Consider the following 22,401-nt stretch of genomic DNA (forward strand, 5'->3'; position numbering starts at 1 on the left):
TAACTGGCAGGTATCAGTTTTCTTAACACAGTCTTTACCTTTTACTAGAGGAAACAGCAAAATGAGGTGGTGTGGAAGCAGCTTTGCTGCATGTGCACCCTGGTGCTCCCTGGCACTCCCAGGGACCACGTGTGTGTGTCCACACACCTGGGATCCACCCTCACTGCCCACACAGCTGCTCTATTTTTTCTCGTCCAACGCCACAGGCTTACCTCACTGATGCTCCTCATCTCTATGTTCTTCCGCCCTGTTGTCAATTTTCCTTGTATATCTCTGCAGCCAGGGCCCTAGATAGCAGGGCCCAGATACAATCTCTGCCTTTTTATTTCCAATGGTGTTTGTTCTCAGGAGTTGCTCTAGTTACTGACAAGTTTTATGACCTGTGATACTAGAAAAAGGGGTTAAAAAAGAAATAAAAAACAAAGGAGGCAGTGAAAGAAAGACAAGGATGGGACAGGGAGAAGAAACTGTTCCAAGTTACCACAAAAATAGAACCAAAGTCCAAAGGTCAGGGGACACTCTGCTCAGCCAGCCAAGACAAAGCAAGAGTACTCTAAGTGACTAAGGAATATAAAAGGCCAGCTACTGGGTGTCAGAGTCAGGCAGCTCAAAGAGAAGCAACAATAAACAGAAAAAAGGGGGAAGCGAAAGAAGGCCTGGGGAAAGGCAACCCTCAAGGAAGCAAGTTCTCACGGTCAGAACAAATTCTACCCTGTACCTACACCAGGGGACTTAGTCACAGTGACAACTCAGCAGAGGCAGAGTATCACCCAAGACAAGCGGGAGCCAGGAAGAAAAATCTCAAGTGCTAGAGGAGCACACAGGGTAGTTCAGAGAGCTTGGAATCACTGGAAATGTAACATCCTGATGTTCCAAGGAGGACTACTTGTGTTCCTCTAGACAAGCCAAAGCCTTGCTGCAGCTATGCCACTGGGATTATCAAAGCACCTGACATTTGTATGGTCCTTTACAGTTCGCAAAGTATGTCTGATGTGCTCCTCACAATTACTCCAAGCAAAAGAGAGAATATCACCAACTTCAACTTCCAGATGGAAGGTCTTCTGACTGTACTAACCTCTCCATTACATAATACTGTGTGACTCATCCTCTGACTGATGTCAGAGGAAGTATGCAGAGTAGGTCCACAAACTATGAATAAATAGAAAAAAAAACTGGAGTGGAAGGCAGGAGAAACAAATGAGGAATGAACGTGCAGAGTATAAACAAAGAGCTTACGCTCTAAAAAATATGTAATATCTGCTGTATACAAAATATGTGTGTATATATACACACACATACACACACACACACACACCACACACATACATATGCAAGTTAAACAGCACAATCGTAAAGCAAAAAATACTGGACCGGGCTTCCCTGGTGGCGCAGTGGTTGAGAGTCTGCCTGCCGATGCAGGGGACGTGGGTTCGTGCCCCGGTCCGGGAAGATCCCACGTGCCGCGGAGCGGCTGGGCCCGTGACCCATGGCTGCTGAGCCTGCGCATCCAGAGCCTGTGCTCCGCAATGGGAGAGGCCACAACAGTGAGAGGCCCGCGTATCACAAAAAAAAAAAAAAATACTGGACCCCCAATATAAGAACTAAAACATTACTAATACTGTAAAAGGTATCCACCGGATTATCCTTGCCAAGACAATGAATGGAGGGAGAGTAACAACTGTGGGACCAGACAGGAAGGAAAGAAGGTCTTGAGTTTTGTTTTTCTTTTAAATAGGGAAAGTATGAACACAAAAAAAAGACAGTGAAAAGGGAAAGACTAAAGGTGTGAACTTCATCATCTACTGCAGCATGGTTAAAGTAATTTCCTTAAAATATTTATTGAGCTCTTGTCCACTCATTCAGGTACATCCATGATACGGATGATGATCTTACTATGTCTGTCTTGGAGAGTGAAATCCTCGTTAGAAGTAGCTTGGACCCAGGTTCCGTACCGTGAATTATGGTACGGATTTTTAAAAGCTCAATGAGCAATGCTTCCACCAAAATGATAACATGTCCAAATTTGTAATAGAGGTATTTTTCTTTCCCAAAAGAAGGTAGTACCTTGCCCCTCTCCTTGCTCCCAGTAAAATTGTAACAACCATCGCCTCAGGGAAGAAAGCCAGAGAAGTTGCTTCTTCAAAGACCACAAAGGTTAGATTGAAAATTTGTAGCCCTTTACTTCAGAGCCAAGAGATTTCTTTCCTGCAGGTTTCACTGGAGGATAGGTTGAGATTTTAACCACGGAATTACTTTTTTTTTTTTTTTTTTTTGCGGTACACGGGCCTCTCACTGTTGTGGCCTCTCCCGTTGCGGAGCACAGGCTCCGGACGCGCAGGCTCAGCGGCCATGGCTCACGGGCCCAGCCGCTCCGCGGCACGTGGGATCTTCCCGGACCGGGGCACGAACCCGCGTCCCCTGCATCGGCAGGTGGACTCTCAACCACTGCGCCACCAGGGAGGCCCCATGGAATTACTTTTATCATATCTAATTAGAGGAATTAGAAGTACACAGTCTCCCAAATCTTAATAAATTTAATTCCACCTTAAAGCTTTAAACACACAATCCTGAGCTCCATTTTCAACTGCTCTTTTAGGAGATGGTTCCTTCTCTACCCGCAAAGTCATGTAACACAGCCCTACTCAAGGACTCCATGCTTTGTTTTGGGGCCATAAAAGGCAAGATTTTTATCTTACAGACTCCAGGTACCCAACAGCTAAAAACTATTCTGTTCACTGATGTCTAAACTAGTACATTCACTCACTATCATATCACCCTGTTTCATATTCTCAGAGCATTTACCTGAAATTAATTATTCATGGTCACTACTATATCCCTGGCATGTATTTGTTGTGCTGATCAATAACAAGTTAACGCTACTCCCCAGGAGTCTTCAGTGAGCCTCCCCTCTCTTCTAGGCATCTCAGAATACGTGGCTCAATTCTACAGAGTGCATGTGGTCTCTGAAAGCAAGAGCTGAGGTCAGAACAGGTGAAAGCCCTGTCACTTAAGAGCTGTGCTGAAGAAGCTCCTGCTGGCCATAGATGGAACAATTTATGCATCAATAGATATAATAATACACAAACATGTTTAAATCTGTAATTAATTCTTTTAGTCCTTTTGGAAGAAGCTAGTAAAATCAACTATTTCAAAAATGCTAAACAAAATTAGAGAATCAAGCGTGTATACTGACTTGCCTATATGAACTGCACCTGATGTATCCAAACAGTTGAAATGGGGACCCTTTTCTATAAAATATTCCAGGAAAATGAATAAAAGAAAGAACGACAAAATTACAACATCAGCATTTTGGAACACCTAATGAATTAATGGATGTGGCAATGGTCATCAGCGGCTGATAATATCACAAAAGAAGAGATAATCAGACATTACACGCTTTGAAAATTTTTAAAGTTAAAACTTCTTTTTGCCAAAAATTAATAATTTTTTTCTAAACCTGAGTAAAAAATGGCAACAGACATGACAGGGGTTGTGGGCATGGGGAGGCGCGGAGTAGTGAGTCATAAGAATATTTGTTTCTTGAACTCTTATTTTTTTAAATAAATTTATTTATTTGTTTATTTTTGGCTGTGTTGGGTCTTCGTTGCTGTGCCCGGGCCTTCTCTAGTTGCGGCGAGCGGGGGCTACTCTTTGTTGTGGTGCGTGGGCTTCTCATTGCGGCGGCTTCTCTTGTTGCAGAGCACGGGCTCTAGGCGAACAGGCTCAGCAGTTGTGGCATGCGGGCTCAGTAGTTGCAGCACGTGGGCTCAGTAGTTGTGGCTTGTGGGCTCTAGAGCGCAGGCTCAGTAGTTGTGGCCCACCGGCGTAGTTGCACTGTGGCATGTGGGATCTTCCTGGACCAGGGCTTGAACCCGTGTCTCCTGCATTGGCAGGTGGATTCTTAACCACTGTGCCACCAGGGAAGTCTGAACTCTTTTTTTCTTTTTCTTTTTTTTTTTTTTGCAGTGCGCGGGCCTCTCACTGCTGTGGCCTCTCCCGTTGTGGAGCACAGGCTCCCTCCGGACGCGCAGGCTTAGCGGCCACGGCTCACAGGCCCAGCTGCTCCGCGGTATGTGGGATCTTTCCGGACCGGGGCACGAACCCGTGTCCCCTGCATCGGCAGGCGGACTCTCAACCACCGCGCCACCAGGGAAGCCCGAACTCTTATTTTTTAAAAGAGAAAAAACATCCAAATAGAAAGACAAAGTAAAAATACAGGGATTTACAAATGAAAAAAAGAGAAACCGCTAATAAATATAAAGAAGGAAAGTTTGACCTCATTTATAATCAAACAAATGCAGATTTAAATAATGGCTATTTGTTTTAATGGCATTGTCCAGAACTCAAGAATTTAATTGTATGACTTGTGAAAGTATAAGTTAGCAACACGTTCCAAAGATCAATATGGAAATATGTTTCAAGATATATTTTTTAAATGATCCACTAATTTGAAATCTAGAAGTTTATGTTCCAGAAATGTTATGCTCATTACAGCATTAAATATAATAGCAGACGGGGGTGGGGGGGAGACATCATAAATGTCCAACAATAGGAACAATTAATAAACTGTTCAACTTTAGTAAAATTTCATTAAATAATCATTCTCACAAAGAATATTTAGAAAAAAGGGAATACACTTTATAATATATTGTAAGACTCATAACAAAATGGTGTGACGGGTATATTAATTTTCTAATAAAGAAACAATTTATAAAGGAGACTAGAAATAGAAAGATCAATACCAAAATATGATTAATCTCTAAATACTGAAGTTAAGTATTTTTTTCCCTTTTATACTCATTTGTAAGTCCATTTTTTTTTTTTGCAATGAACACGTATTATTTTCACATCTGGGAAAATAACACACCACACACACATACCATTAGCTAAAATGACTAAAAGGATTTTAATAACACTAACTCTACTATAAACTAGTTTCAGACCCTGGGCAATTCATTTAAGCTCTGTGGGCCTGCTTCTTCAGAGATAAAATTCAGAAGCTTAGCTAGGTGAATGGTTTTTCAACTGTGAAATCATGCATGTAAAGTGTTTCAGTACTTGGCCCAGAATGAACACTCAGTACATGTAATGCTGTTTATTACTATTAACCAAGGGCTCTCAGCAGTGGCAAACAGAACCTGCCAAGCAAGTCTGAGAATTCCAGACCCACGACTCTCATTTCAATCATTTGCCTTTTATACTTTAAAAATTAGACTCCTGTATACGATTTCAATTCAAGAAAAGGTTTTACTGTTCTAAAACCTGACCAGATGATCCTTACAGTTTCTTGCAGTATTGTCATTCTAAATATTAGACAACTGTATTCTCATCCCTACAGCAAGCCTAGAAATATTCTTGATGAACACACAAATTAAAATCCAGTTTAACTGTATTTGGCATGATTTTAATATACTGTACCGTACTGTAATTCTGAGATTCTTTGATCATTTTCCTCCAACCTGTGTTCAAATTACAGACATTAGTTACTAAAACGTTTCTGAAATTACTTCCTAGTTGATATCCTGTGACTCCCAGCCTTTTTACACAGAGCAAACTGGTGTAGTTAAATAAAAAGGTATCTTTTAGGTAATCTTTACAAGTGTGTCTCTTAACTTGACAGGAAAGCGTTCTTTAAGCAGTGGAAACTACCTCTCAAATAACTACTCAGAAAGGACTGGAAAGCAGCGTTAACTTGCGTGGTCTATCTGCTACTCAATCGAGACACTCTCAAGGACTAGGTAAAGCACAATTATTTATTCACTTGTACAACTTTCCCTCCGTGTTAAGTCAGTCCTTCAGTACAAACTAGTACAAATAACTCTAAACACCAGACAGCCCGCCAGATAAACTATGTTTCTGACTTCTAGTTTTGGCAGTATTTTATTCCTTGACCTTATTCCAATTTTACAAATGAGATCAAAGATCAAGTGAAATATCAGTGGTTTCCATGGGCATCTTTCTAATTAAGATCCCTGTTATTCTTAATAGCAAAATGTTAATGACAAGATAAGAAACTGATACAAGGATAGGGCAACAGTTAACCTGACATTTGGATTAGACTTCCTCATTCCAGGATCCATTACATCCATTTGGAGACATGCTTGGCTTAGGGAAGAGCATATGGACTTTGATTTCACCCAGAGTTTAGTTCCAGCCCATTGGCCACTATTTACTAGTTCTATGACATTAGGCAAGCTATTTAACCTCTCAGGATCTGGTTACCTAATACACAAATAAGGGAAAACAATATCTAGAATTACAGGGCAGTCAAGAGTCTTAAATGAGAATAAATAATAGTAAAGTCAGAAGTATTTGTTCCCTCCCCTTCTCCATTATACCTGAAAATTCGACTCGGATTTGATTCTCTCTTTTTTCTGGGGGGAGGAAGAGCTGCCACAGCAATTCAATAGTGGGGGTGTCCATCCCTCCCAGCAATTCTCAAAGTACGGTTCACAAATCCCAAGAAATCCACGAGATCAAACCACTTTCATAATGATACCAAGATACTGCCTTTTCCACTGCTGACATGTGCACTGACAATGTAAAAGCAACAGCAGGTAAAAGCGGTGATACCGTAGCACCAATCAAGGCAGTGGCCCCAAACCGCACTAGGAGTCACTGCATTCTTCACTGACAAGGACTTGAAGTTAAGGCAATGGCAGTTTCACTTAGGAGTGTTCTTAAGGAAGGAGTAAAACATATTAATTTTTATTAAATCTCAACCCTGAGTACATATTCTGTCTTATAAAATAGGAAGCACTTGTACTGCATCAATGGATGTTTTAAGGAAAAACACTTGGCAGTTGTTTTTAGATTTGAGTAGAACTAGTCCCTTTTTCCAGGGAACACCTTTCTTACTTGACTGACAGACAAGCAATGGTTATTCCAACTTGGGTACCTGGCAGACACATCCTCAAAAATGAATGAAATGAAGCTGTCGCTTTAAAGAACACAACTGACACAAGGACACAGCATGGGTTTAAGAATTTTTGCATATATTTTAGCCAAAGTAATATATTCCAACAGACTAAAGGCAGAAGTGTAAGAATCTAGCTTTTAGTAAGCCAGACATTAAAGAAATTTTTAAAATGTAAAACAATGTCATTCTAATTTTTGTTTTGAAAAACTTCTATTTCTTCATTTAAAAGTATGCTATTTGGGGCTTCCCTGGTGGCACAGTGGTTAAGAATCCGCCTGCCACTGCAGGAGACACGGGTTCGAGCCCTTGTCTGGGAAGATCCCACATGCCATGGAGCAACTAAGCCCGTGCGCCACAACTACTGAGCCTGCGCTCTAGAACCCCCGAGCCACAACTAATGAAGCCCGCGTGCCTAGAGCTCGTGCTCCGCTACAAGAGAAGCCACCTCAGTGAGAAGCCCGCGCACCGCAAGGAAGAGTAGCCCCCGCTCGCTGCAACTAGAGAAAGCCCGTGCACAGCAACAAAGATCCAATGCAGCCAAAAATAAATTTAAATAAATAAATCAATTTATTTTTTTAAGTATGCTATTTATGTCAACATGGAATGGGTTTACTATTTATTCTTTTAAATGAATTAATTTTTCTCAATTTTAATTCCTAATACAGTAACTATAATAGATATAAACCAAATCAAAAGCTCTCTGATCTCAATAATCTTTAAGAGTCTAGGGCTTCCCTGGTGGCGCAGTGGTTGAGAGTCCACCTGCTGATGCAGGGGACACGGGTTCATGCCCCGGTCCGGGAAGATCCCACATGCCGTGGAGCGGCTGGGCCCCTGAGCCATGGCCTCTGAGCCTGCGTGTCCAGGGCCTGTGCTCCGTAACGGGAGAGGCCACAACAGTGAGAGGCCCGCGTACCGCAAAAAAAAAAAAAAAAAAAAAGAATAACTGATAATGTCCTTCAGGCTCTGCCACTAGACCCTGGTATAAAATCCTGGCACTGGAGAGCAGTGAGGTATCAGTATTTCATGTGTCCAGTTTTTAACTACTGTACTCCAAAGAGAATCACAAATCAAACGATTGCATGCCGATTTATAGAACATTAATTTACATGCATGAGTCAAATTCATGTTTTAAAACAAAACCCAAGCAATATTTTCAAGTAGACCAGGAGTCAAATCTCAACTAAAATAAAACACAAATCCAAAAGAGTGAAAATGAAATGTGTCATATATAAAAAACTAATTCACAGTATTTCAAAACTGACAATGTCACAGTCAAGAAAAATGTTCACAGTATCACCTTTACAAATCTCTAATTTCTGTGAAAATGCAACTAATATATTATTTAAAAGTTCTACACATGTGAATCTAAGACAAAATTTTTCATCACTGCAAATGTCCTTTTCAATATAGCAAAGAGTTACAATCAAAATAGAATTACCTACTATTAAAAACTAGGCACTCAGAATATAGGGGTTTAAGTGTAACAGCCTCCAGGTATTTGTGGCTTTATGAAAAATTTTTAATATTCATTAGCAATATTATTAAAGTTTAAAATTACCTTCTCTGTCTTTTCTACATTCTTGAAAACTTTTTAAGAAACATATTAATGATTAACTTTAACAAGCTTTAGTTTTGACTTTCAACATGCACTTCCCCCCACCCCCCGCCAACCCACCCCCGTCCACGCCATGCGGCATGTAGGATTTTAGTCCCCCGACCAGGGATGGAACCCGTGCGCTCTGGAATGGAAGCATGGAGTCTTAACCACTGGACCACCAGGAAAGTCCCTCAATATGCACTCAAATTTAATCCAAGAAGGGGAGAAACATAAGCTGCTTTTTACACTTTTTCTAGTTTTTTCCCCCAAATAATCAACGTCTTTTTCTAGTAATCCAGTTCATCAAATCTTTAGTTATATATTTTTTTATTTGCAATGTTGTCTGCTACTTGGTTTTGCTGTTTAAGACAAATTATTTTTCAAAAGAGTAAAGCAACATCTATGCTTTAAAACACACACACACAGGGCCTCCCTGGTGGCGCAGTGGTTGAGAGTCCGCCTGCCGATGCAGGGGATACGGGTTCGTGCCCCGGTCTGGGAGGATCCCATATGCCGCGGAGCGGCTGGGCCCGTGAGCCATGGCCGCTGGGCTTGCGCATCCGGAGCCTGTGCTCCGCAACGGGAGAGGCCACAACAGTGAGAGGCCCGCATACCGCAAAAAGAAAAAAAATAAAATAAAAAATAAAAAAAATAAAACACACACACACACACACACATTCACTCTCTCTCACAATCACACAAACACCCACACACGTCCCTAACAAGGTACAAGAACAAACCTTTTAAGCCAATATTCGTATTTTGCTCAGCAGCTTTCTCCTTAATTCCTTAAATTCCGCCAACACAAAAATTTTGCGAACTTAATTATTTGTAAGACAAAAAGGGAGAAGCTACATATGCAAAATGTTTGTTAAACAAAACATAAAGCAAATGTATCAGTATAATTTCTTTACTGTTTCTCACTTTTAAAAGCACATTAATTACCCTGAGAATAAATTACAGAATAAACTATAAGTTTTCAGAAAAGGGAGCCAGTAAGCTCACTTCCACATTACTCATCTACAAAAGGTATACTAAATAGATCTTATAAGAGGACTCAATGGCCAAAATAAAGTCAGTACTAATTTAACTATCTAATTTAAAATAGTTATATTTATAGTTAAAGCTAATTTTTTAATTTATTTATTTATGGCTGCGTTGGGTCTTCGTTGCTGCGCGTGGGCTTTCTCTAGTTGTGGAGAGCGGGGGCTACTCTTCGTTGTGGTGTGCGGGCTTCTCATTGCGGTGGCTTCTCTTGTTGTGGAGCACGAGCTCTGGAGCGCAGGCTCAGTAGTTGTGGCGCACGGACTTAGTTGCTCCGCGTCACGTGGGACCTTCCCAGACCAGGGATCAAACACGTGTCCCCTGCATTGGCAGGCGGATTCTTAACCACTGTGCCACCAGGGAAGTAGGGAAGTCCCTAAAGCTCATTTTACTTTCAAGTGACGAATCCCCATTTATCACCTAAAACGAGACTGCCCCTCCCCCAAACCTTCTCATATACAGCTCTTAGTTAAAAGTAAATTCTAGATAAGCCTATACACATACACACAGAAGTAAGTTTGCACCCAAGCCCATTCAATGGAGAAAGAAGTCTCTTCAACAAATGGTACCTGGGCAACTGGATATACACATTCCAAAAAACTTAAGCTGGACTCCAATCTTACACCATAAACATAAATTAACGCAAAATGGATCAACAACCTAAATATAAGAATTAAACCCATAAAACTCATAGAAGAAAACGTGGGGGGCGGGGGGGCAGGGTAGAGACTCATGACCTTGATTCTGGCAACAGATTCTGAGATTATAAAAACAAAAGCATGTTCCAGAAAGGAAAAATAACAACTGGACTTTATCAAAATTTAAAACTTTTCTGCAACAAAGGAAATTATCAAAAAAGTGGAAGACAACATACAGAAGAGAAAATATTAACAAACCTCATATGTGATAAGGGTCTGATACCTAGAATATATAACAAACACAACCACCAAAAGACAATCCAGTTAAAAACTGGGTAAAGGGGGCTTCCCTGGTGGCGGAGTGGTTGAGAGTCCGCCTGCCGATGCAGGGAAAACCGGTTCGTGCCCCGGTCTGGGAAGATCCCAAATGCCGCGGAGTGGCTGGGCCTGTGAGCCACGGCCACTGAACCTGTGCGTCCGGAGCCTGTGCTCTGCAACGGGAGAGGCCACAACAGTGAGAAGCCCGCGTACCGCAAAAAAAAAAAAAAAAAAAGAAAGAAACTGGGTAAAGGACTTGAAGAGACATTTCTCCCAAGAGGTACAAGTGATCAACACGCACATGACAAGATGCTCAACATCATTAATCATTAAGAGACTGCAAACAAAAACCACAATGAGGTATCACTTCACACCCACAAAGATGTCTATAAGTTAAAAAAAAAAAAAAAAAAGAAAAGAAAAAGGAAACCAACAAGTGTTGGTAAATGTGTAGAGAAAACCCTCACACATTGCTGGAAGGAATACCAAATGGCACAGCCTCTGGGGAAAAGTTTGTGGTTCCTCAAAAAAGTAAACACAGAATCACAACATGACCCCAGCAGTTCCACTCTTAGGTATATAACCCAAAGAAGCGAAAACTGGTACTCAAATACATATACACATGTTCATAGCAGCACTATTCGTAACAGCCAAAAGGTGGAAACAACCCAAATATACATCAATGGATGAACGGATAAACTGTGGCATATACAAATAATGGAATATTATTCAGTAATAAAAAGGAATAAAGTACTGATTCATGCCACAATGGGATGACTCTCGGAAACATTCAGCAACGTGAAAGCAGCCAGACACAAATGGTCGCATATTTTATGATTCTACTATATAAAGCATCCAGGATAGGTAGATCCAGAGAGACAAAATGCAGACGAGCGGCAGCCGTGGGTTGGGCGGCGTCGGGGGAGGGGTGGGAGCACCTGCTTAATGCATACAGGATTTCTCTTGAGGATGATGAGACGTTTTGGAACTAGAAAGAACTGGTGGCTGCACAACACTCTGAATGTACCAACTGCCACCGTTCACCTTAAAATGGTTACTTTAATGTCTTGTGATGTTCACCTCAATTTTTTTAAAGTTTGCACAGATATCTCATTTGTTAGTCACATATCTCCACCTCAGCCAGGAATGCTTTCCCCAGCTCGGTGGTCTCCTCTCAACACCTTCGGAGACCCTGGCGCATAGCGTGGATGCAGCTGGAGAAAAAAACTCAGTCAAAAAGACCTATGAAAAGAAATAGTAAGAATGTACATTTACACAAGATTGACATTTTATGCCAGGGAAAAAAGAACACTAGAGAAAAGTATACACTAAAACTTCCTTAATAAAATTCAAAAACAAACGAAGAAGCCTCTGTGAGCGCAGGCAGTGACAACTGTTCAAGCCTGCATTACCAGCAAAACATTAGAAACTGCAGGCAGCAAAGGACTTCCTCCTAAGGTTTCAACTTCAAACCACAAGGCAGAACTGCACAGAAATTTCTCTGAAACACCTACCCATATCTCATATTTGAGACATTGCAGGCAGTCTATTACTTTTTGTAAGGGCTGATCTTTGAGGCAAACAAAACATTACTGGCACTGTTCAGAATGTTAAGAACAATGAAGTCTTTCTTCTCATTTACTTACTATGTAACTTACTGAGCACCAAAGTGTACAAGATGCTACATACTAATACAACGGAGGGGAACAGTGCTTCTTGCCTTTAGAGTGAATATTTTAAGAAGAACAAAATAGAATAATAGTACATTAGTTTCCAAGAGGTGAAAATACCTCTATATTATGCATAGTATTATATAAATATATCTATATCTTTATACTACAGTAGTGATTTGAGGACACATCACTTCACTCACACCTTTCCATAGTGGAGCCAAGCTAACTGGCTGAAAAATTCACCTAAGAAAACTTTTCTTCAAGAAAGCCAACTCAAGTATGCACAATAGAAACAAATTTTTGAAAGGATTCAAACTGTCTTTCCTTAAAAGCACTCTGACTAAATGATTCATAACCGAAAAACTAACGAATGTACAGTATGAAAAGCAAGGCTGTTACACCCCCTTTGACTGGAGAGGAATGTTACTGACATTTAGCAGGTGTGTGGATCAGGCATCATGCCTTGAGTTTTCCCATCTATTACCATTTAATATCCTGTAATCCTATTATGCCTATTGTAAAGTCTACCATGTACACTGAAGTAGGTACATCAGGAAGTTAACTGAAGGTATTCATCAGTAATAATTACTTAGTGGTGGTTTCATTCAAGCAAGACTTTCATGAATCCCAACTGTATCCTCTCCAAAAGGGCAGCTCTCAAGATCCCTAGTATACTGATTTAATAATCAGGTAGCCTAGGTCTTCATCCAAGTCAATGATAAAAGTATTTAACAAAATAGTTTCAAAGTATTTCACCTCACCACTAACAAGCTCTTTGGAAGTTAGTACTTAATTCATTAATTACTAATTTTGGAGAACAGGTGTTCTATTATATAAACCACATCTAGCTCTTCAGCAAAGTGTCATGAGAGAAGATCATATGCCTTGTTGAAATCAAGACCTCCTATGGCTAAAGTAGCCTACTGGTCCCACTGTAAACATTCTATACCATGCTACCCACATGAAGCAACCAAGAACCAGAAATGTCAATGCAGAAGTTAAGTTCACACACCATCTCAATGGCTGAGCTAAGACAAGAAACCAGTTCTTCTCACAAACCCTATTTTTTTTAATGAATTCATGCATTATTTAATGGCATCATCTTTCCCTACTTCCTCAAGCCTTAAAAAAACTCCGAAACTATCTTGACTCTTATCTCATACCTCATCAGCAAATCCAGTCAGCTCCACCTTCAGAATAAACCTGCAGTCTGACAATTCTCACCTCCTCCACCAAGACCACCTGCCCACTCCACCATCACAACCCGCCCAGACCAGACTGCAGCAGCCTCCTCCCTGGTCTCCATACTTTCACTCCTGCCACTCTACAGTCCATTCCCCATGAAGTGGCCAGAGGGACATTGTTGGGTTTTCTTTTTTTCAGTTTTGAAACAACAAAATTACACTAAAGTGCAGTACAAAGGAATGTTTGCTTTCCCCAAACCACCTGAGAGTTAGCTGCCAACATGATGTTCCATCATCTTCAAATGCTAAAAACAAGGATGGTCTAGATAACTACAAGAAAATGATCAAGATCAGAAAATTGAGACTGATAGATCACCACGGCTTAATCCTCACACTCCACCCGGGCCACCCCCTACACATGGTGGAGACAACGGGCCGACTCCCCAAGCGGTCTGCTCCCCCCTTAGCACACTCACGTAACTGACTGAGCTGCAGCATCCCACACCAGGCCACCAGGTCAAAGAGATCCTCTCTTCGCCCTGCTTGGGCTCTGACTCTTCCAGGCCCTCACAACACGGACACTCTGTCCCAGGCCACCCTTCTCGTCCCACCTGGGCCCAAATAAGCTGCTCGGGGCCAACAGCTCCCCACACCCCCTCCTCACACTGTGAGTACCCACCTTGTTATGCATCACCTAATGGCTTTAGGACAAAATTGTCGAGGAGGAAGGGGAAAAGATCTGTCACTTTTAAATGGACTTAGGTTATTTCAATTCTTTGCTCAAAATCTTCCAAGAGCCTTTTAATCTTTCTCAGAATAAAATCCAAACTCAACTCCGTGGTCTACTAGGTCCTATAAATCTGTCCCCTAGCTCCCTACATCACTTGGTCTCATATATGCATGCTGGCCTTTATTCTGTGTTCAAGTACACTAAACCTTTTCTTACCTCAGGATCTCTGCACTGTATGTTCTCCTTGAGAGCGCCTCCACTCCCCAAATCTTCAAGGTCTTGGTTCACACCTCATTTCTAGAGGCTTTCTCCCAGTTCCCTCCTCATCCACCATCCCCACGCTCCCTACCTATCTATCCCCTTGCCTTTATTTTCTCTACAGCACTTATGACTGGTATGATCTATCTATTTATTTATAACCCACAAGGACAGAACAATTTCTGTTTATTGTGTATCCCCATACCTAGAACAATACCTGAACATCTGCATGATGCCTGAATTCTTCAAGAACACGTCTTGGTGACACAACGTAATCAATCATAATGCCATCTTACATCTACACGTTATATGGGAAGATGCCAGAAATGGCTGTGTAATTTTAAGATATTTATGTTGACACTGCATGGTGCTTTGAAGTATACTAATTATTTGCAGTAATAATGAGCAGTATCTATGTTGTTTATTTTCTCTTTTTCACAAACGAGGCACAGAAAAGTGCAATGATCTGCCCAACACTGAAGAGTCAATAACTGACAAGATCACGACTAGACTCTGGGCCCTCTGAGTTTACTATTACTTGCACCAGGCAAGCCCCTCTGTGTGCACACCCTCAGAATCCCCAACATCCTTTACTTTCACCTTCCAGAATTACTGGAATATTTCAAAAGAACAGCTAGAGGTGCAGAAATACTATAATTTTCAACCCTACCTACAAATGTGTGTCTTACTAAAAGCATAATACATGCACTGACTACAGGTCTATTGCACAACAGCTTCATTTTTATGAAGAGTTGATAATGGGATTTTTTAGCACCATATCCTAGGACTCAGGAAACTACAGCCCACCGCCTGCTTTTCTTACATGTAAGCTAAAAATCGTTTTTATATTTTTAAATGGTTGCGGGAGGAAAAAAAAATCAAAAGAATAATATTTCATGACACCTGAAAATTATACGTAATTCAAAGTTCAGTGTCCATAAATAAAGTCTGATTTAAACACCACCACACTCATTCAGTTATTTACTGTCCATGGCTGCTTTTGCACTACAATCACAGGGTTACTAAGTAGTTGCAACAGAGATGTGGCCAGAAAAGCCAAAAGTACTATCTGGTACTTCACAGAAAAAGTTTGTCAACCGCTGCCACACTCTCCTGATTTTTCATCTCTCCCCAGCATCCTGACCTTCAAGAAATGTTCCTTTTCCCTGCCAAATCCAGGTAAAGTTTTTCTCATAGCACCTGATTCTTCTCCCATCTCTCTGCATTCATTCTGATATGTATAATTGTCTGTTATACATCTGACTCCCCAGCTAGATTTCAAAATGCTAGGGGAAGAGGCCCACATCTGCTTGTCCATTATTGTATCCCCGGTGTCTAGCAATGCCCATTTATACTAGGTGCCCAATACTTGCTGAATGAATGGAAGACAGAGGCACTAAATTTGAATGAGCGAATTTAAGGAACTCTCAAACATACAAGTTTCTTCTACAAGGTATCAGAAATACAGATGGTCAGACTTTCCAAAGGAGCCACACAAATGACTCTATCTACCCCTGGCTCATTCCAGTCATAAACCACAACATCATACAAAATGGATTGAGATCATATAGGGGATTGGGTGTGAGGAGTGGGGAGCTTTAAATTAACCTGCAGTCCAGCAGTAAAAGGTATTAAGAGCAACAACAACAAAGGATGACACAGGGCCCCAGGCTCAGATAGGAGCCGACATGATACTGATCACAGAACGGGCTGCTTCCCAGTTTCAACCACCCCCTCCAAAATTTTCTTTACTCCCACACTGCCTGAATCTTTACATATTTCACCATGACATACTGCCTATTAGTCATCTAATTTATTCACTCACCTTACAAGAAATTTCTTCATAAAATACAAATAGATTTGAAAAGCTAAAAAAATAGCAAAACTTCATGCATTAACAAAAAAACCCCAAAACTAGATTTTTCTAGTTTGAACAGAAAAGACGTTAATCAATGGACGAAAACAGTATCTCTACAGATTTACATCTTAAATTCTTAGTAACCACAAATAACAATAAGAAATGCACAATAAATGTAGTTTAAGGCAAATGGATATTACACAATTCCTTTGGATTATACTTCACATGATATTACACAATAAATTTCAGATGTGTCAAAAAGTTAAATATAAAGAATAATCCATAAAAACAAAACCTTTTTTTAAAATACATCTTTATTGGAGTATAATTGCTTCACAATACTTTGTTAGTTTCCGTTGCACAACAAAGAGAATCAGCCATATGCATACACATGTCCCCATATCCCCTCCCTCTTGAGCCTCCCTCCCATCCTCCCTATCCCACCCCTCTAGGTCATCACAAAGCACCCAGCTGATCTCCCTGTGCTATGCAGCTGCTTCCCACCAGCCAACTATTTTACATTCGGTAGTGTATATATATATATATATATGTCAATGCTACTCTTACTTCACCCCAGCTTCGCCCTCCCACCCATGTCAAGTCCATTCTCTATGTCTGAGTCTTTATTCCTGTCCTGTCCCTAGGTTCTTCAGAACCTTTTTTTTTTTTTTTTAGATTCCATTATATATGCATTAGCATACAGTATTTGTTTTTCTCTTTCTGACTTCACTCTGTATGTCAGACTCTAGGTCCATCCACCTCACTACAAGTAACTCAATTTCATTTCTTTTTATGGCTGAGTAATATTCCATCGTATATATGTGCCACATCTTCTTTATCCATTCATCCGATGATGGACACTTAGGTTGGTTCCATGTCCTGGCTATTGTAAACAGTGCTGCAGTGAACACTGTGCTACATGTCTCTTTCTGAATTATGGTTTTCTCAGGGTATATGCCCAGTAGTGGGATTGCTGAGTCTTATGGTAGTTCTATTTTTAGTTTTTTAAGGAACCTCCATACTGTTTCTCCATAGTTGTATCAATTTACATTCCCACCAGCAGTGCAGGAGGGTTCCCTTTCACCACACCCTTTCCTATTTATTGTTTACTTGCACCAGGCAAGTTCACCACACCTATTTATTGTTTCTAGATTTTTTGATGATGGCCATTCTGAACAGCATGAGGTGATACCTCATTGTAGTTTTTTTTTTTTTTTTTTTTTTTTGCGGTACACGGGCCTCTCACTGTCGTGGCCTCTCCCGTTGCGGAGCACAGGCTCCGGACGCGCAGGCCCAGCGGCCATGGCTCACGGGCCCAGCCACTCCGCGGCATGTGGGATCTTCCCGGACCGGAGCACGAACCCATGTCCCCTGCATCGGCAGGCGGACTCTCAACCACTGCGCCACCAGGGAAGCCCATCATTGTAGTTTTGATTTGCATTTCTCTAATAATTAGTGATGTTGAGCATCTTTTCATGTGCCTCTTGGCCATCTGTATGTCTTGGTGAAATGTCTATTTAGGTCTTCTGCCCATTTTTTAACTGGATTGTTTGTTTTGATATTGAGCTCCATATATTTTTGTATATTTTGGAGATGAATCCTTTGTCTGTTGTTTCATTTGCAAATATTTTCTCCCATTCTGAGGGTTGTCTTTTTGTCTTGTTTACAGTTTCCTTTGCTGTGTAAAAGATTTTAAGTTTAATTAAGTCCCATTTGTTTATTTTTGTTTTTATTTCCATTACTCTAGGAGGTGGGTCACAAAAGATCTTGCTGTGGTTTATGTCAAAGAATGTTTTTCCTATGGTTTTCCTCTAAGAGTTTTATAGTATCTGGTCTTACATTTAAGTCTTTAATCCATTTGGAGTTTACTTTTGTGTATGGTATTGGGTAGTGTTCTAATTTCATTCTCTTACATGTAGCTGTCCAGTTTTCCCAGCACCATTTATTAAAGAGGCTGTCTTTTCTCCATTGTATGTTCTTGCCTCCTTTGTTGTAAATTAGGTGCCCATATGTGTGTGGGTTTATCTCTGGGCATTCTATCCTGTACCATTGATCTATCTTTCTGTTTCTGTGCCAGTACCATACTGTCTTGATTACTGTAGCTTTATGGTATAGTTTGAAGTCGGGGAGCTTGATTCCTCCAACTCCGTTTTTCTTTCTCAAGATTGCTTTGGCTATTCGGGGTCTTTTGTGTTTCCATACGAATTGTAAAATTTTTTGTTCTAATTCTGTGAAGAATGCCATTGGTAGTTTGATAAGGATTGCACTGAATCTATAGATTGCTTTGGGTAGTATAGTCATTTTCATAATATTGATTCTTCCAATCCAAGAAAACAAAAACTCGATCCAGAAAGCATACTCTAGCTTTGCAGAGAAAGATTCATTACTACAGAACGAACAGAAGAAAGTTAAATAAGTTCTGACATGTAAAACTGAAGTCTTTAAATTTAGAGTTCATTCATTCAACAACTATTTATTAAAATGTACACAATATTCTAAGCACTGATGAAGGCCCTGAATTTTCAGAATGTTTGAATAGAGCACACAAGGCCCCTGATCTCACAGGGCTTATGTAGAGCTTAAGTCTAGTAGGGAGATGGGCAAAAAGTACACAAGGCAATGGAAACTTCCTGTAAGCACTAAAGAGAAAAAGACACACTGCTCCAAGAGAACAAAACCGAGAAGGCACTGTAGATTGGATGGTCATGAAAAAATTCTCTGAGGCACAACATCAAAGCTGATGGCTTAAGGAAGAACAAGAAACCAGCCAAATGAAGAGTAGGGAAAACACCAGCACAAGGCCACAGGCAGCCAAGAGCCCAGAGCCACCGTGAATGAGAAAATGAAACAAAGGCAAGTGATGAAAGATGGTATTTTAAAGTACTAAGAAGCACACGTATTCCTACACAATACACCATTACATGGGAAAAGTACATTCTTCACAGCCACCTACGTTTATCCACCTAACAAAACTAAATCAAACATGAAGCCAAAAGTTGCCAGGGAGGAGGAAGGGCAAGTACATACATACAATCAACAGAACTGTACATTAGTTTGCTCTTTTTAAAGACAATCTAAATGTAAGCTTTTATGTACAGAATGGATAAACAAGGGCCTACTTATAACACAGAGAATTACATTCAACATCCTATGATAAACCGTAAAGGAAAAGAATATTTTAAAAAGGATGTACAGGGCTTCCCTGGTGGTGCAGTGGTTAAGAATCTGCCTGCCAATGCAGGGGACACGGGTTTGAGCCCTGGTCTGGGAAGATCCCACATGCCGCGGAGCAACTACGCCCATGTGCCATAACTACTGAGCCTATGTTCCAGAGCCCGTGAGCCACAACTACTGCACCTGCGAGCCACGACTCCTGAAGCCTGGGCGCCTAGAGCCCATGCTCTGCAACAAGAGATGCTACCGCAATGAGAAGCCCACACACAGCAACAAAGACCCAACACAGCCAAAAATAAATAAATAAATAAAAATAAATTTTAAATAAACAAATAAAAAGGATGTATACATATATAACTGAATCACTTTGCTGGACAGAAGAAATTAACACAACATTGTACATCAACTAAACTGCAATTTTATTTTTGTAAAGATTAAAAAAAAGTCTATTGAATATTTAAAGACTTCTTAAAGTCTTTTATTGAATTTTTGTTACAATATTGCTGTTTCTTTTTTTTTTTCATGATTTTTGGGTTTTTTTTTTTTCGCCATGACGCAGGTAGGATCCCAGCTCCCGGATCAGGAATTGAACTCACAACCCCCTGCCCTGCCCACCCCCCCCCACATTGGAAGGCGAAGTCTTAACCACTGGACCGCCAGGGAAGTCCCAAACTTCAATTAAAAAAGAAAAACCTGATAAAAATAAAGACAATCTAAAATTAAATAATAGAAACTATAGCATTGCTCTTACCTTTAGACTCAATAGACTCCTATTTACCAAAAATTAACTTTTCCTCCTCTCAGAACTAACTGCACAAAAGTTATCTGCCGAAGGGACGTTTATAAAATAAAAAATAAGAAACCACCAAAAAGCCTACAAATATGTAACTATATAAATTGTGATGCATTAAGTTTACATCAGAAAGATGAGTATAGATTAAATAATACCCAAAATGTTTACTTTATCAAGTATTAAATAATGACATTTAGTTTGTATATATGGACAAAATGCAAAATGTATATATTGTTAAATTTTTTAACTTGAACTCACAAATAATTAACATTTTGTAATCACTAGCTGCTCTGCTCAGGATTATTTATGTTCAGTTGTGTCTATTTTAATTCAAAAGATACAGAAAGGAACAAAAAGTATTGTTAACAAAGATTCATTCCAGCTTTTCAGAATTAACAACTGCTAATATTACAAAAAATAGCTAAATTAACCCTTTAAAACAAACTCAAGTCCCAATCTCCCCTCCTACTTCCAAACAGCAGTAACTTTCTGGTGTAACCCTGCTAGTCCACTTTCATAAAGTTTTATAAGAGACAGAGAAACAGAGAGAGAAGAGAATATACACATATCCATCAACAATATATAGTACTGAGTTGTTGGAAAACTTCACAAAGGTGCTACACTTTTGTGTCAGGTATCAAACTTTCTGATGCAATGTTGTGTGTATAGTTGATAAAAATACCAATAGATCTACAGCATTTACACAGCATTACAATAATCATGGAAATATAACCCGTATCGATAAACACAGATTTTTCCCAATTTTTTCTATCACACAGTTCTACAGTTTGTTTTCTTAAAAAGTATAAACTTATTTTTATTAAGTTAAATAACATTACTTACTAACTAGATGATTATTAAACTTCTAATAAAGCAAGGCAAATAAAAATAATTCCCGCTCTTTCGCCTCCTCGCTTTCAAGATGACCAAGAAAAGAAGGAACAATGGTCGTGCCAAAAAGGGCCGCGGCTACGTGCAGCCTATTCGCTGTACCAACTGTACCCGTTGCGTGCCCAAGGATAAGGCCATTAAGAAGTTCGTCATTCGGAACATCGTAGAGGCCGCAGCCGTCCGGGACATTTCCGAAGCGAGTGTTTTCGACGCCTGTGTGCTTCCCAAGCTGTATGTCAAACTACGTTACTGTGTGAGTTGTGCCGTTCACAGCAAGGTAGTCAGGAATCGTTCTCGGGAAGCCCAGAAGGACCAAACACCTCCACCCCGATTGAGACCTGCTGGTGCTGCCCCACGACCTCCACCAAAGCCCATGTAAGGAGCTAAGTCCTTAAAGACTAGAGAAATACTGTCCTCTGGAAAGACAATAAAGTGGAAAGTATACTTTAAATAAATAAATAAATAATTCCCCAAATCACCACTGATTACTAGCTTCTACCAACTAATAAACCAAATAACTGCAGTAATGCTCAGTTTTTAAATACAACTATAAACTAATCATCCAACTATCAAAAAATCCTGGTGGTGCAGTGGTTAAAAATCCACCTGTTAATGCAGGGGACACGGTTCGATCCCTGGTCGGGGAAGATCCCACATGCCACGGAGCAACTAACCCATGTGCCACAACTACTGAGCCTACGCTCTAGAGACCATGAGCCACAACTACTGAGCCCATGTGCCACAACTACTGAAGCCTGCGCACCTAGAGCCTGTGCTTCGCAACAAGAGAAGTCACCACAATGAGAAGCCTGCTCACCGCAACGAAGAGTAGCCCCCGCTCACCACAGCTAGAGAAAGCCGGCACGCAGCAACTAAGACCCAATGCAGCAATAAATAAATAAATAAATAAGCAAGCAAGCAAGCATATATTAAAGACATAAGCACAAAATGTTTATTTGTGGAAAAAAATTTAATGTACCTTGTTGATGATTTATACTATTTCTCCTGCAATTTTCTTAAAACTACATTCAGATATTGATTTGTTGCCATCTACTGGTTAAAATCATATTTCAATAATGTTATTTCACCTCAAATATTCACTACAGTCAAAAATATCTTAGCAGGGACTTCCCTGGTGGTCCAGTGGTTAAGAATCCGCCTTCCAATGCAGGGGACGTAGGTTTGATCCCTGGTAGGGGAACTAAGATCCCACATGCTGCGGGGCAACTAAGCCCATGCATCGCAACTAGTGAGCCCGTGTGCCACAACTAGAGCCTGCACACCGCAACTAGAGAAGCCTGCGTGCCACAACAAAAGATCC

The 22,401-nt window shown here is 40.4% G+C and overlaps 2 protein-coding genes across 9 annotated transcripts in view; one reads left to right on the top strand and one right to left on the bottom strand.

Moving 5' to 3' along the window:
• SRPK2 (SRSF protein kinase 2) overlaps positions 1–22,401 on the bottom strand; it is a 237,020-nt gene that overhangs the window by 174,275 nt on the left and 40,344 nt on the right. The window lies entirely within an intron of this gene.
• LOC309809955 (small ribosomal subunit protein eS26-like) lies at positions 21,101–21,564 on the top strand. The gene has a single exon (XM_082631572.1). The coding sequence runs from the start codon at positions 21,112–21,114 to the stop codon at positions 21,457–21,459; it is 348 nt and encodes a 115-aa protein (XP_082487698.1). The 5' UTR covers positions 21,101–21,111; the 3' UTR covers positions 21,460–21,564.

Source organism: Mesoplodon mirus (genome assembly GCF_964341445.2).
Source record: "Mesoplodon mirus genome assembly, chromosome: 9".
Lineage (NCBI taxonomy): Eukaryota > Metazoa > Chordata > Mammalia > Artiodactyla > Ziphiidae > Mesoplodon > Mesoplodon mirus.

Excerpts from the sequence above, each read along its gene's own strand:
- LOC309809955 (XM_082631572.1), top strand. The coding sequence starts at position 21,112 with ATGACCAAGAAAAGAAGGAACAATGGTCGTGCCAAAAAGGGCCGCGGC.